The sequence below is a fragment of the Bemisia tabaci genome, chromosome 3 (genome assembly GCF_918797505.1).
Source record: "Bemisia tabaci chromosome 3, PGI_BMITA_v3".
Classification (NCBI taxonomy): Eukaryota; Metazoa; Arthropoda; class Insecta; order Hemiptera; family Aleyrodidae; genus Bemisia; species Bemisia tabaci.
Genome location: NC_092795.1, coordinates 32,579,277 through 32,594,387, shown reverse-complemented (window position 1 = coordinate 32,594,387; position 15,111 = coordinate 32,579,277). Strand labels below are relative to the sequence as shown.

The 15,111-nt window shown below is 40.8% G+C and overlaps 1 protein-coding gene across 5 annotated transcripts in view; it reads left to right on the top strand.

The window, feature by feature from the left end:
- Hecw (Hecw ubiquitin protein ligase) overlaps positions 1–15,111 on the top strand; it is a 192,247-nt gene that overhangs the window by 121,056 nt on the left and 56,080 nt on the right. For 3 of the 5 annotated variants that reach the window (XM_019061230.2, XM_019061228.2, XM_019061231.2), the window contains 3 exons: positions 1,377–1,562; positions 2,175–2,336; positions 4,841–5,100. In XM_019061230.2, the coding sequence (XP_018916775.2) occupies positions 1,377–1,562; positions 2,175–2,336; positions 4,841–5,100 (608 nt within the window). Of the gene's footprint in view, positions 1–1,376; positions 1,563–2,174; positions 2,337–3,593; positions 3,730–4,840; positions 5,101–15,111 lie in introns of those variants that run through there. The other 2 variants (XM_019061232.2, XM_072298190.1) reach the window with 2 other exon arrangements.

Genomic DNA, 15,111 nt, shown 5'->3' with positions numbered 1-15,111 from the left:
CCAAGATACTGGTAGAGGGCCTCTAGTCTCTGGTTACAAAATCGACCCAACCAATTTAATTTTTTCGAAGAGTTCACCTGTGTAATTTTTGCCCGAAATTTGTCTGATTTTTGCTTGAGATCAGAAGAAAAATCAGTTGTATTTTTAGTCAGAAATTCCCAAGAATCTCCTCGTGAAAACGCAATTTTAAGAAGAAATTTGGCAACTTGGAAATGTAGTTGTTCTTTCGTTGGGGATACGACGAATTATGATCTTGAAACGAAAAAAAAAAGGTTTGAAGTTTCATTGCGTTTTAAGGCTTGATGTAAGAAACTTATTTCAGATCAAATCTTTGTTAATAACGCCATTTTCTGTGGACGTCAAGTTTTTGACAAGAGACCATAGGCTGTTGGTAAGTTCTGAATAATCCTCAACTGAATTTTATTATACATGCCCTTTAGTTTCTTTTTGCTAAAAGTTGTTCATCCATTGATACTAGCCAGATGAAAATTTAAGAGATTCTACCCCTGCTTTTTCAAGTAGAGCACCTCTGATACAGTCAGGCTGATGGTGTAAAGTATTTGAAATAACCAGTTTTTCTTTCCAACCCTGCTTTCGTGTTTGAAACTGTGTGTACTCTTAAGTTTGACAAAACACACGTATATTTTCTTGAATATATTTTGAAAAGCGACAAATGTTCACCTGGAGATACATCTGAAACTGAGCACCATGTATACTATTCTTAAAAATTCGCAACAGTTGTAATCGAAAACACAAAAATTGGCTTTAGTTTTCGTTCTCTAAATCTGTAAGAAAAAATTTAAAATAAGTTTTCAAGGATTACATTATTTTGTTCTGCAGACAATAATCTGACTCGCAACATGTTTTTCTGAGCAGTTTTCATCATAATCAAAATGGCTCATGTTAAAAATACTGTGATTCGAACTCTTAAAATTCAAGAAAAGTCATTAAAGGCATGTTCAATTCTCAAGCCATCAAAATCAACTGTTCTCATCAGTAATAAAGAAATTTAAGACCAACAATAGGCTAGCCGAAGTGACACTGACACGATAGCCAGTGATACCATGCCGCACAGCAAAGAGCCTGCAAATACGGGTGTATGCAACCAGCACAACGTTAGAGATGTATTAGTTGCTTCACTCCAGGCAGTTTCTTGGCAGAAATACCTTCTGTGCGTGCCGTGCTTGATGGTGGAAAAGTTACAGATAAATCAAGAGGAAACTTGCAAAAGCTTAAAAAATCTGAATTTGTAAATTAGATTATTCCTTATTGGGTAGAATTCTACTTTTTGCTTTGTAAACTCCTTTTTTTTTCATTTCTTGAAAATATTTTCTCTTTATTTTTATTCATTCTGTTTACATTTTTTTACATTTCAGGATGCGTTAACTTTATACAACCGCAACAGTTCTTTGAAACATATGATTTCAAAAATCAGGAGGGATCCCAGTGCGTTTGGCAGATACCAACACAACCGTGATCTGGTCGCTCTCGTGAACATTTTTGCAGAAAATTCACGGGAACTACCTCGTGGCTGGGAAGCTAAATGTGATAAAAATGGAAAGGTTAGTTTCAAACTTACGTTTTACTTGTTTTCCTTTTTTCCTCTCAATCTTCGCAAAGTGTACTTGTAAGCTTGTACACCTACAGACAATCACTAATAATGTCAAATAGCTAACTTAACCTAACCAGGTGGCAACATCAATAATTACCTTTTTGTTTATTAATTATGTGTATTTATTATTCTAGGTATTCTCATGATGACTGAATGAGTAATGAATTTTTTCTCTTTTTTACTTTGCTCATGATGAAACTGGTGCTGTGAAAGTGTTCTTAGCTCCCTGCATTCTTTGTCGATATTGTCGTAACCCATATTTGTTTTTCCAGAGATTGAATTTGCAGGCATTTCAATATTTAGGGGTCTTTCAACTTTTTCGTTTAATCTGGAAAACAAGTTAAAAGTTTTTTCGCAGTATATGCTACTAGGAGGGGTAATTTTTGTTGATCAAATACTAAAAATGATTCCAGTTGTTTTTTTTTAAAAAAACAGGGGAAAAATGTCTTATCCCAAGAAAGTCTTGTTTTGACCTTGAGGGTGGACTTCAGGAGTCATCTGCAATGTTAAGCATTATCTTTTTTGAGGAAAAAATGCTATAGTTGGAGCTTTTTTCTTTCAGCAATTTTTTATTGACCACACAAGCAAAACGACTACATTTATTGATCCGCGTGTCCCTACGGAAGCTCCGTATTTATGTCCATTAAAATTATGGTCAAGCCCTCTTGGTGGAGCACGAAGACGTAGCCCAAGTGTCGGCGACCAAGATATGTCCTTATCCAAAGTGAGTCATTGATTATTTCGTAGTGAGCTCAACATGTTGCTGCACCGTGTCTTTCTTGGTATTTTTTATAGTTTTTCATTTTCCCGGCATAAATTGGCTCCAGTTGCACTATTTTGATGTTCTCATTTTCATCTGCTATCTTCCTCGTTTTGTTTGTTCGTTTGTTTTTCTTTTAATTTAGCTCATTTTCAGTAAATGTATCTTTTTTTTTTTTGTATTTCTGCGATTGGTTTTTATTATTCCTGGGAAAATACTTTTTGTAAGGGTGTGGATTACGCAAGCTTTTCGCTTTATTAATAAAATTGTCAGAGGCCAAAAATCTCATGTGAAGCTTATTTTTCTTTTTCTTGTAGTGTCAGTATCCGTATCAAGTGTCTATTCTTAGACAGCTCAAACCTCACTTAAATGCAGAAACATTTTTATCATCACCGAAGTTCATTTTTTAAGCATATTAACGAACATGCAAACTTAGCCTATTATCAGCCCACAAAACTTGTTTTAATCCATCGTCTATAATTCGTGTACATCGCACATATTTAGCTCTGGCCTTTAATACAATACCTAGTCTTCAGCAAAAAGTAGACTCATAACTTTTCCTCACATTTTTTTGGTTTTGATTAGCTAAAAATGTCATGACTCATTTATTTCTCCTGGTTTTTTAATGCAGTCATAATTTAACAACAGTACATCTTAAGTCGAGCACTTTTATTACTTTTGGACCCTCCGATCACTCCTCGGTATTGAGCACTTATTAAAATTCCATCATTAGTTTTATATCTGGATGCAAAAGTAGTAGTGACTTGTAAATTGCAGTTATTATCCTTATTTACGTTTGTTTATTTATGCATTAATCGTATTGTAGATGTTTGACAGTGTTACTTTAAGTTTTAAAAGTTGGAAAATTATGCTTATGTAATGATTGTGCTGGCCAATGCTCTTTATCTGTAAGATTCATCCAGATTATCGTTGATTACTCAATCATCCACCACACATTACTCTCAACTCGTGAGACTTAATCATGATGAAGCCACATTTGAGCAGAGAACCTCATGGAAAGAAGGCTCTCTGTTTCAAATCATTGTGCTCCCTCCAACTCTAAAGCTTATCGGTAGTTATTCAATACTCTGGCCCATTCAAGAGTTATGTCAAGATATTACAGTGAATGGAGCTTCAGTCTGCTGAACATTCTGTCAATTGAGGGCTTGCTCGTCCGCTATTTTCCTCTTCATCTAGTCACAATACCATTTCGGAGTAAATTGTTTTCGTGTTTGTATTTAGCATTGTGCTGGCTGCTCAAACTGGCTAATTTATTCTGTATTATTAATTTCGACGGTGGAGGATGACTTATCAGTTGTGCAGTTTTGCTTTCAAAGTGTCACAGTCGCTTTTCCTGGTTTGTCTGTTTTTCCCCCCTATTCGATTCTTGTGGAGCTCAAGCCAAGTTTTTAATTTTTTGCTAATTAGGATATGAGCTGTTCATAAAATATGTAACTTTAAATTTGGGATTTTAAGATCCCCCTCCCCCTTGGAGCGCTCTCGTGAAGCAGGCCCCGGTCCCTATCCTTTGACACTTTAAAACAAGATGGCACACTGCTTTCTGGGACCCCCTCCCACTATACAGAGCTTTACATATTTTATGAACAGCCCCAATTGGAAATACTGACTTGGTTTATTCATTTATTAATTTATTTGCTCTGATTTCAATCTTGAGAGAAGTTGGTAAACCTCCCTTAAGTATTAATTTTCTGTCAACTTTAATGGAACTCACTTAACTCCTTACCATCTTGCACCAAAAGTTTATCAAGTGCTTAAAGATTTCATTTACTGTTTTTGATATATTTATCACTTAATAACAGCAAAAATTAGGCGCTGTATTATGCATGGACACCATTTAATTGAAGTTCCTTATCATACTACTATTGCTATTCCTTGAACAAAGCATCCCTTTCATTTTTTACAACGCGCATCCCTTCAAGCAAAAAATTTTGACCAGCTCAATGGAGAGGAAGGAATTCTCTTCTCTCAGATTCACGTTGAGCTCTGCGTAACCTGATTTTTCCTTTTTAGAGGTAAATGTATCAGGAACAGCCTTGTCAAATCTTTAACTGCCCAATGGGACTTTTCCATATGATGATGATGAGGAGTATAATACATTTTAGTTTCATCGAAAGAGACCAAAAACTGAACTTTATTTAAGATTGCTGACTTGTTTTCCAACCTTCCCCCCCCCCCCCCCCCCTTGTAATCAGTAGGTGTTTTAAATCCTTAATAAGTATGCTTATGAAAACCTACTGGACCCCAATGTTCGTCAGCAAGAGGAAGATCAAAGCCGAAGACCTTAAAAAGGAAATTTATGATTTGAAGAGTTGTTCTATACAGTGAGCATCAATGAACATCGAGATAGATCAGCTTTTGAATCTATTTTCTCTATACAATGAGCATCAAGGAACATCAAGATGGATCAGCTTTTGACTCTTTTCTCATGAGTGTCCTCTTTTTTACAGAGTCCAGTTGCTCCGGTTCCTCCTCCTCGTTCGCCTGCTCCTGGAGCTGTGTCTCGCCTGCAGCCAGAAATACCAACTGCCTACAACGACAAAGTAGTCGCATTCCTCCGTCAGCCAAACATCATCGACATCCTCCGAGAGAGACATTCACCCCTCGGCTCAAACCAGGGCCTCCGTGATAAAGTGAATGCTGTGCGTGTGGAAGGAACTGCCGCTCTGGATAGGTTAAGCGATGACATCGATCTGACAATCCTTCTGAGGTGAGTCCTCTTTTTCTTTTTTCTACCTTTCTCCAGTGATTTTTTGTCTTGCTGTTCACACCAGGATAAGAATGGAGAATTTGCACACAAATTTTTTATTGCTTCATCTGAGAGTGCTTAAAGAGCTGATTACGCAGTATTTTTTTCAATTTTGCTTTGTTATGGGAAATAGTATCAAAATAGATTTCAAAGTGAAAAATGCACCGCTTAGTAATGTCACCTAGTAGCACTTCCCATTTAAACACATGTATTTTAGTGGATCAGATAATTTTGTCACATCTCCTCCTATAATTGTTCAATTTATGAACCATGAGTATCCTTGTGTTCAGTATTCACTCGGTGGTTTCCACTAAAACGAGAAATTCATCTTGACACGTGCAAATTCTCCATTACTTTTTAACTTGTTCTTTATCTGGGTAATTGCATCGAATGTTGTCTATCTTTGAAAATTAGATGAAGTTTCCATTCTGAGCAGATCCTTTTTTATGCCATCGCCATTTTCGGCGAGTAGCTTCGTAACAAACATGTGAGACCGAACGGCAGCGCGAGATCAGGGATCCTATGTCTAGCGTTGTGCCTATCCAGCCCTCTGCAGGCGTTTTTTATCCGGTAGATAACATCGCGTCGCATCACTCGCATCCTTGCATCGCATCGTTGAAATCGACTCGCGTCATCCTTGTTGATCGCCGCCACACCGCAGGGGCCTCTCAACTGCACAGTGGGCGGATCTTATCCGGTGACTTGAACGCGCGAGCACAAAAAAGGTCCTCGCGGAAAGCCGCCCCTTCCACTCTCTTTTGAGTTTTCCCTGGACATTATTTTGATAAGTCGTGTTGCTTTTGCTTTAAAATTTTAATTTCCACGCGCGGGAAGTGATGAGAGTACACAGTTCGCCATTTACTACGAGAGGTTTTCAAAAATGTATACCATATCAATACTCCTTTTTTAACGGATGTCTTTGCACTGCAAGGAAATTTAACACAAGTTTTTAGGGCCCAACCAACGCTCAAGTCATCACACCCAATGGAAAAAAATAATGTTAACTATTTTCTTTCCTCCTCCCATGCTAACGCCTTTATTTACTTTTTACAGCTTTTTTCGCACCTCCCCCCCCCCCCTCATTTTCTTTTGTTTGCTCTGTGCAATTTTTCTAGCCCATTGCTCATTGATGGGGCTTTTTGAAACTTTTTACTCGCATTCCTCACAAAATTTCTTACAAAATTTTTCTACCTCTCTCTCGATTCTTCGATCGTATTATATCCCCCCGCGCCCCTCTTCTAGCACCCTGCGGTGGGCGGTAGCAGCAATTAGGGTACAGGGAGCGCTGGGAGCAGGGCGAGCGTGTCAATTTCGCTGGCTACGGCACGCCACTTTGCCCAATTATTCGGTTATTTATCACCGTTTCCGTTCGCTCTGTTCCCGTGGTTGTCAGCTCTCTTTGTTTATTTCATGTTTCGTTATCAAAATTTTACAACGCAATCGAATTTCGACAACCTCGCCGTCACCCTTAATCGTTTTTCGTTTAAGTCTGGTAACGAAGGAGTAAACATGAAATCGATACAGTTGATACGTCACCTATTGATAAGTTTTCAACTGCCCATGCTGTACTCAAGCTTCGTAATGAAACAATTACCATATTCGTCACCTTTGATGGTGAAAGTGCAATCTTTCAAATGCAAATAGTTACCCCCCGCTCCAAGTAGGCGTCTCAATTTTTAGGACAAAACTAGGAGTTTATCTACTTTCGGCGGACTGTAAACTCGGCAAATGATAAGGAAAAGAAAGCGAAAATGAAAGCGACTTGGTTTGTGTAAACTTAAGCATTTAGCCTACTTTTCCTCGCATCTTATCTTTAGCTCACTTTCGTTATCCCTCCCCCCCTCTTTTCCCCTTATTTTCTTTCTGGAAGAAACACGGTTCTTTCAGCAAGGCACAAGTGAGCATTCAATTGGACTTTATTTTGCCATATCAGGAACCACTATTTTTGGTTTATTTCAGAAAAAATTGATGTTTCATCAGTCTCCTTTTGCAGATAGTTAGTTGCCGTGCCATTTTATATTGATGGCGAAACTACTAAGCCGTAAATATCGATTGGAAATTTCCGCTTTTATCTCGTTTTTTAAAGAAAATGCAGCTCGACTTTGTTGCGTGAATTTTTTTTGAGAATACTGTTAAAAAGAACGAAGGAAAATCAAGCGAAAATTTTGTGCTAAAACCACGATTAGGCGGCCTAAGAAAATTATTGGAGATTATCAACGTTGTGAACTGAGATGTGTCGTTTGGTACTTTCGCCATCGATGTGTTTTTTTATAGCATGATCAAAGCATGTCTCATATCTCATAGTATGTTTACATCATTAGGAGAGAGAAGGATGAAGAAAATCCACACCCAGCGTGTTTTAGTTGGCACGACGGCATCGGGCTTCAGCTCAATCTCGGAATGAATGGTATTTTGCATCACGTAGTCCTTCATTGATATCATACGAGGACTCCGTATGAATTTGGATATTTATGTAAATGAAAGAATAGTTGGTGGTTAGAAATCATTGTTTCGTTTCTTATCATGTTACTTCATCGTTTCGAATTATTCAACGCGCTAAAATTTGCCTTCGGAATTACCGGCGGAAAATTGTGCAACTAATCAGCCTAAAATAACCGCGTCAAAAGAGTCACGTGCTGAATTTTTTTCAGAACTATTACGTACTGAAAATCAGTGCTGTAATTTTAACCCCCCATTACGATTTCAAGGAATTGAACTGATATTTTATGAAAAATAGTAGATGTGTTCCGTATCATTTTTTGCTGCAAAAATAGAAATTCTGTTGGTGATCGTTCACGGGAGACGGGGCTTTATCCCTCAAAAACTCAAAATTGGTTAATTGATGCTAGATCATAGACGAAAGTTCTACTCGCCTTATAAGCCTAAAAACGCCCAGTTTCAAACGAAATTAGGAGTTCTGGCAATCTTAAGTTCGCACCATACAAAAACTTGATACATAACTTGATAGCAAGTGGCGTTACGGATGAGGCGTCAGGGTGTCTACAAGTCGGGAATTTCCGGAAAGTCCGGAAATAGTACTGATTTTTTAAGGGCGGTCCGGAAGTACTGAAAAAGTGCGGAAATTCCGCAAGAAGCTGGGTCCGGAATTTGTCTAATTTTTTTGTCATTTTTGTCTCAATTTGAGCGAAATTCAAATGTTTTTTTCGTCAATAATTGAAAGTACTGAAAAAGTACTGAATTTTTCTATTGAGGAGGTACTGAATTTCTTGGGAATGTACTGAAAAAGTACTGATTTTTGGCTAGCCTGTTTTAGTAGACACCCTGGTCGTGAATCCTCGTCAGCGGGAGACGTCGAAACGCGTCCGGAAACGTCACGCACATTCGTTCCTGACAGGCGTGGAAATGCCGCGCGATTTTTGGAATTTGCGCGGCGCCGCACAGTGGATCGAGTCAATCAGAGATGTCCAACACGAAACCTTTCACGACTTCAACTGCAAATGTTCATGTTTATTTCGTCACATTTTAAATTTTGAGGGGTGCTTTTAGTAGAAACTTTCACAAAACGAAACTACTTTTAAAACCTCAAAGTTTTGTATAAGCGGAATTATAAGCTTTTAAAGTTTCCAAATGTCGTCCGACCTCTCCCGTTGACTCGATCCACCGTGCGCCGGGTCGGGACGGGAGTCGCAGTTGATTTTAGGACCCGTCGAAAAATGTCGCTGCGTGTACGAACTACTCCAAGTTCAAAGCCGCGTTACGCGTGTCCGTCACGAAGGATTAACGCACCCGAGTCGCGTGGACTTGTTTTGTTGGTTGTATCGTTTGTTTGAACATAGTTATTGTTTTACGCTCTTAATCACTCCGACGTGTAAATCACGCGAAAAGTGCGATTTAACTCCCGTAAACAGAAATGAAAATGGGAGGAATTCCACGCAATTTTTAAAATAAGGCGGAAGGACGCGGTATTTTTTTCTGAACTCGAAAGCGAAATTCATTCCTAGTAATCTTGCGCAGTCCTTTCAGATTTGTCGTAGGCAGGCAATCGGTGAAAATTTGTAAGTGACATGCCTGTTGATTCGTCACATTGTAATGATCCACCTTGACAAAAAAGGTTTCATCGTTTAGGACGGAAGCAGTAACTCGGAGTAGAGCGCCTTCAATTCTGGTGATACTCTCCGCTTTGCCGGGCAGTTAGTTTAGTTGAATAGATTGCAATTTGTCGGCGATTGCTATTGTCCGCAACAGCTGATCAACCTACTGTGAACCGTGAGTTAGAAATTGAGCTACATGTGCAAGAATCATGATTTCAAATTGTTCAATTTTCATCTCTCTGCTAAAGTTTTGATACGGTTTTGCATATTCGACGCTCATTTCGTTTAAATATTTCAAGATCGTTCCAAAAATAATGTATGCAGTTGTTTCTGTTAATCCCTCTTCGCTTTTCAACTTCTGCACACAAAGTTCTTGTACAATTTTCTAAGCTCTTATAAAAACCATGAAATTTCTCGATATTTTAGATTGCATCTCTGCTTGTACAAGATCAGAATGGAGCCAAGTTAAACTTACTTTTTCTTTGAAAAGCGTTCGCGCACTTAATGTAACAATGAAGTGTTATACAACACCGTCCCACCGTCCCATGAAACGCACAAGCATATCCAATAGCAACAAAAATTAGCATTTCAACCGTGTTCGCGGTAGTATAGGAAAATTTGGATTTTTTTCGGCAGCGCTGCGGCGGCGGGGGGGGGGGGGGGGGGGCTATTCTCTTGCTCATTGATCTGAATGGGCCGTAGAATATTCATGCAAACCAGGCGCAAATCACTCTGACGAATACGGACATTGAACGTATCCGATAAAAACAAGACGGGCTTGCTTACTAAGTACCCAATTATCCGATCCTAATGACGAAAGAGCCGCCGAAAGAACACATCTCCGTTTCCATTCAATCGCAGCAACTAAACAGTTCGCTCAGGAAGTAAATTCTGGTTAATTTGTTTTACAGGGCGGCTAGCGACCGGTGAAACCGGGATAGCCGGGAAAAGTCAGGGAATGCAACTCGACCGGGAAAAGCAGGGAAAAGTCAGGGAATTTAGAAAGAAATCATGGTAACCCTGTCATTGTACTCAGCTGTTGTATCGCGTCTGATAGCCAAATTCGAAACCAGGGAAAAGGGTCCTCGACCGGGAAAAATCAGGGAAAAGTCAGGGACTTTGAAGATAAAGAAAGCGTGGCAACCCTGTCACTGTACTCAACTGTTGTATCGCGTTTGATAGCCAAATTCGAAACTAGGGAAAAAGATCCCCGAAATTTCCTATAATCTAAGGTCGGGCATGCGCCAGCCGATTTCAGGCGGTCTCGCCAACGTGGCGCATTTTTTAACCGCGGCCCCGAAATTCCCCGAAACGATTGAACGAAAACGAAAGCATGACCATTTCCCCCGATTTCACGGACCGCCCGCTTTACGAATCACCGCCGATGGTTTCGCCATCATTTTTTCATCGCCCTGACTCCGAGGAGAAAGGGGTCAGTTCTCGATCGCGAGGAAGGGTGAAGCAACCTTGACCACGGAAGGCGGCGAAAAAATACTTTCTTCGGCTCCGCGGAAAAAAAGGCTCATCAATTTCACTTTGAAAGGAGTGCGCGGTCCCTTTTTTATTGAACGTGCATCGCCGTTTCCCCCTTTCCTGTTCCGACCTTACCTGGTGGACGAGTTCTCCGACCAGTGGAAGGTCAACGTCGAGTTCATCCAAATCCCACATCGAAATCGTAAACGACGATCAAAGGCGAAATATTTGATAGTGTATTTTTCAGAGGACTTCACGACCCAATAGAAGTTTGAAAACACTTTGAAATGACTTCGGAAGCACCCCTGAGTGAGCGGCCTGAGTGATCGCTAATTTTTTTGCCTTCCGATTTGCGATATTGACTCCGGATCTATGTTTGGAGTTATTAAACAATTCCTTAAAATTTGAAAAGGAATCCGCACAAGCGTTCTCTTGTAAACAAGTGTGTTTTTTTCCTAGACGCAACTGCCGCGAATCGCCCTACTTGCCATAATTTTGTCTCTTACTTCTCAAAGAACAATACATTTACACTAAAACTTCCCTCCTTTCTTTGTGGGTTGTAGAATTTACAAGCAATTGCATAACAACATCAAATGTGCTCGAAAATTACAACGGCAAATTAGGCTTCGAGTTTATCACAAGCATCCACATGTTCACGAAGCCATTTCTAAAATCAAATATGCTAAAGTCTCTATTTCTTCGAAAATGAAGTATATCAATCAAAACGAACAATTCAAGAAGAGAAAGCAGCAGTCGATCATTAAAGGGAGAAAATGTCCCCAGCATAAATAACGGGGAGTGATTTAGGACGTTGTTAATTTTTCCAATGTTGCTAAGTTCCTGATAAAATTCTGGGATTGAAAAAAAAAGTGGGTGGACATGATTATCTCGTAAAGTGGACGGGAATGGTGAAATCTAGCCAAGTGAGCGGGAAAGATAGCCGGCCGACAGGAAGTCTACAACGTCGCGAAATTTCCCCAAAGTTACAGCCACTAGTTCTGTAACTCAAACACTTTGCGTCTAATTTCTCACTAAATGCGCTGTGATATTTAGACAAAAAGTGAATTTGGCCCCTAAAAAATCTGCAATGGCCCCTAAAAATCGAGCTTGATGCGCCACATAGCTCCTGAAACTCAGAGGCGAGTTTCGAAAACTGGATACGTGGTTTCGTACTTTGGCCATGGATAAGTAACGGCTTATTGTTAGTTTTTTCCGTTTTTTGATCATTTCCCCCCTGAAGTTCGATATTTTTCGAACATGGTCGAGAATCGGAGCATGGCACCCAACTCCAAAGCCGGAGGTGAGGAACAACCCGGTGCTTGTCCACTCCACCGATAGCCAATGCGAGGCGTCGCAGCGGCTCGGGCACCGGATGGAGCTCCGGGGACCCAAGCGCCAAGCCCGAGGGACTTCCGTCGGGCCGGATGCGCGGCCACTCGCCACTGGCAGGGCGTCGGACCCAATTACTCCGTCTTGTCATCGTTACTCACGCGTTTTATTATACCCATCCGATCCGATCCGATCCTTTCCCACTCTGCTCCGCCCGGAGCCAGCTCTTTTGTCGATTGTCTCCGGTAATGAGCCTTGTCGCGCCCCCAGCCGGACCGCCCGAACGACGTAACTCCCTTTTCGGCCGGGCCCGTTGCGTGAGTTTTTACGCGTTCTCCAGGGGCTCTGGACCAAAATTGAAATGCGCTCTTTATTCCGGTGTCGCCGTGTGCGGTGGCTGTCGCCACCGTGAAATTCCTGCGCGTAACCGGCCCTATGGGCGCCTCGGATTTTCGCCCACTTTTCACCTGCCGTGCTGAAGGAAAACACCGTATGAACGCTCGGACGATGACAATGTCCCCCGGTATAATATTTGTTTTGCTGGAAATTCGGGAATATTTTTCCGCTCAATTTTCAGGTACTTTAGATTGAATTGCGTGTAAATTTCTCTGAAAATATGGAAGGAGACTAATCGCAAGTTCCTCTGAAGATTCGTTTTTTTTTTTTTTTTTTTTTTTTTTTTTTTAAAGTTTAGAAATAAGGGCTGAATAATCTGATTTGAAAGGGGTTCTTTCGGTCGGTAACTTAATTTCAGATCTCTAGATTCTAAGTTTATAAAAACCGCTCTTCTGAAAACATTGCTTGCTTATATTGGCATTCCAAGGTAAGCCGTATGAATATGAACCCTCAGGCGTTGCCAAATCCCTTTTATAAAACACGAATTTACTGGGAAAGTTGCGAATAATTTTCTTCCAATTTTTCAGTCCTCCAATCATTCCACACTTTAATCTAAATTACATATCAAGAGAAAGAATGTAACTTCCTTCCAAAATACATCTCCTATCAGAGAAAATTTGGCAACTCTCGAATGTCACGGTTGCCACACTCAGGGAATATCGGGAAAACCGGGAAATTTTAGGGAAAATGAAGAAAATTTTGAAAATGTCCGGGAAAATTTGTTGAATCTCCTCTATTTGCTTTCTTAAATGAGTTCGAGGTTTCGAACTACAAATTTTGCCTGAAGACTATTTTCAATTATGTCTTCTTAACCATTTGCCGTATCTTCAATTGTCAGGGAATCTCACGAAAATGTGTCAGGAAAATCAGGGAAATGTCAGGAAGTTCATTCTCCAAGTTCTGTGGCAGCCCTGAATGTGCTTACGTCGTTTTTCCTTAGCACGGAAGTATAGTCTAGAGTCCTTTCTCCGCAGACGGTGACATTTTGGCCTTTAATTAGACAGCGGGGGGCGAAAGGGGTCGTGAGATGAGCTGTGGCTGCGGAAACGGATCAATTAACCCGTTGCCTGTCAATGGCCGAGCATGAACCATGAGGACTGGTCTCCTGACTGTGTAGTGTGTGCCCCGTTCCCCCTCAGGCTGATTCCGGGGAGTTTCCTCAGCGAACGGACACAATCACCCCTGCTGTTCACCAGTGGCGTGGCGTGAATTACGATATATCGATTGTTCTGCCATTTAAACCCATGGAAAAGGATCGATAAACAGGGTGTTCGCAGCGAACACCTTAATAATCGATCCTTTTCCATAGGTTTAAATGGCATAACAATCGATTTATCGCAATTCACGCCACGCCACTGTGCTGTTCACCCTCCTTCGCGAATGCCCCGCGCGTGCCCGCATCTTTCCGGGGTGCGCACCTGCCCGCACACCGCCAAAACCGTTCGCGAAGAAAAGGAAGCTGGCGAGAAATATAATGATTTAATGGTGAGCTTGTTAGTGTCGCATCTGCGTGTCAATTCAATCGAATTTGCGATGATCCATCTATCAACGAACTAACCATCTGAAGCACGAGGCGGAAACTTCGCTGAGCCCCTATATGTTCTTCCCCGGAAGCAAAATTTCCCTACATTTCCAGGAGCCGCCTCCCCCCCCCCCCCCTCCGCCCACTATGTTTGTATATCACGCCTCTTTTCTCAAGTATAAATAATTCAATTTTGAGTTTTTGTTGATTTAGGTCCCTCAGGGTGTCTACAAGTCCGGGAATAGTACTGATTTTTTGAGGGCGGTCCGGTTACTGAAAAAGTGCGGAAATTCCGCAAGAAGATCTGGATTTTTTAAAATTTTATGTCATTTTTGTCGCAATTTCAAATTTTTCTAATTCCTCAAATGAAGATACTGAAAAAGTACGGAATTTTTCTGTTGGAGGTGGTACTGAATTTTTCGAAAATGTACTGAAAAAGCACTCTAAAAGTACTTACTTTTGACCAGCTTGTTTTAGTAGACACACTGACCTTAAACCTGGAGACGGTCACACAACCATGTCTAGCGCCACTTAATATCCTCTCTTATCGTCAAAATCGTATTTAGCCTTATCGACATACGCCCTGATGACAGACAGCATTAAATGTGCCTTTACGCGACTCCCTCGCAGATCATAATGAATTCGCCTGGTCAAAGTTAATTCCAAGAACACGGGCCGATTTCATGTCATCACTGTCGAGAGGACGATTGAAATCAGACAGCTAATGAGGTGACGTGAAAAGATGGACACCTCGATAAGAACGGTCATGACTAATTTTCTGGATGTTCGTGCATGTTTCGGCACCTCAGGGGCTCTGTAAACTTTAAAATCGCACGAAAATGCATATTTTGAGAGGGATTGTCTCGGAGTCATGAGGGACTACGATAATATTGAAAGAAATCTCAAGTTTGGATCAGGATATCCCTCACGATTGCATGTGAAAAGTCAATATTACGGTACCAACTCGATAATTTTATGTAGGTTTTTCATATTTCTTCAATTTTTGGCTCCGCTTCCCGGCCGCAATCGTAATGAAAACCGGTTCAACGAGGGTTTTTTTTTTCACTTCAGTGTTGCCGAATTAAACCGATTTATCGGATATCCATCGCCTTAGATGTGTTAGCCTTGAGTATTGTTTTTGCCAATGAGATGTTCAGAGAATCGATTTTTCCTATTAGCCCGTCGGAGTCGGTCGAATCA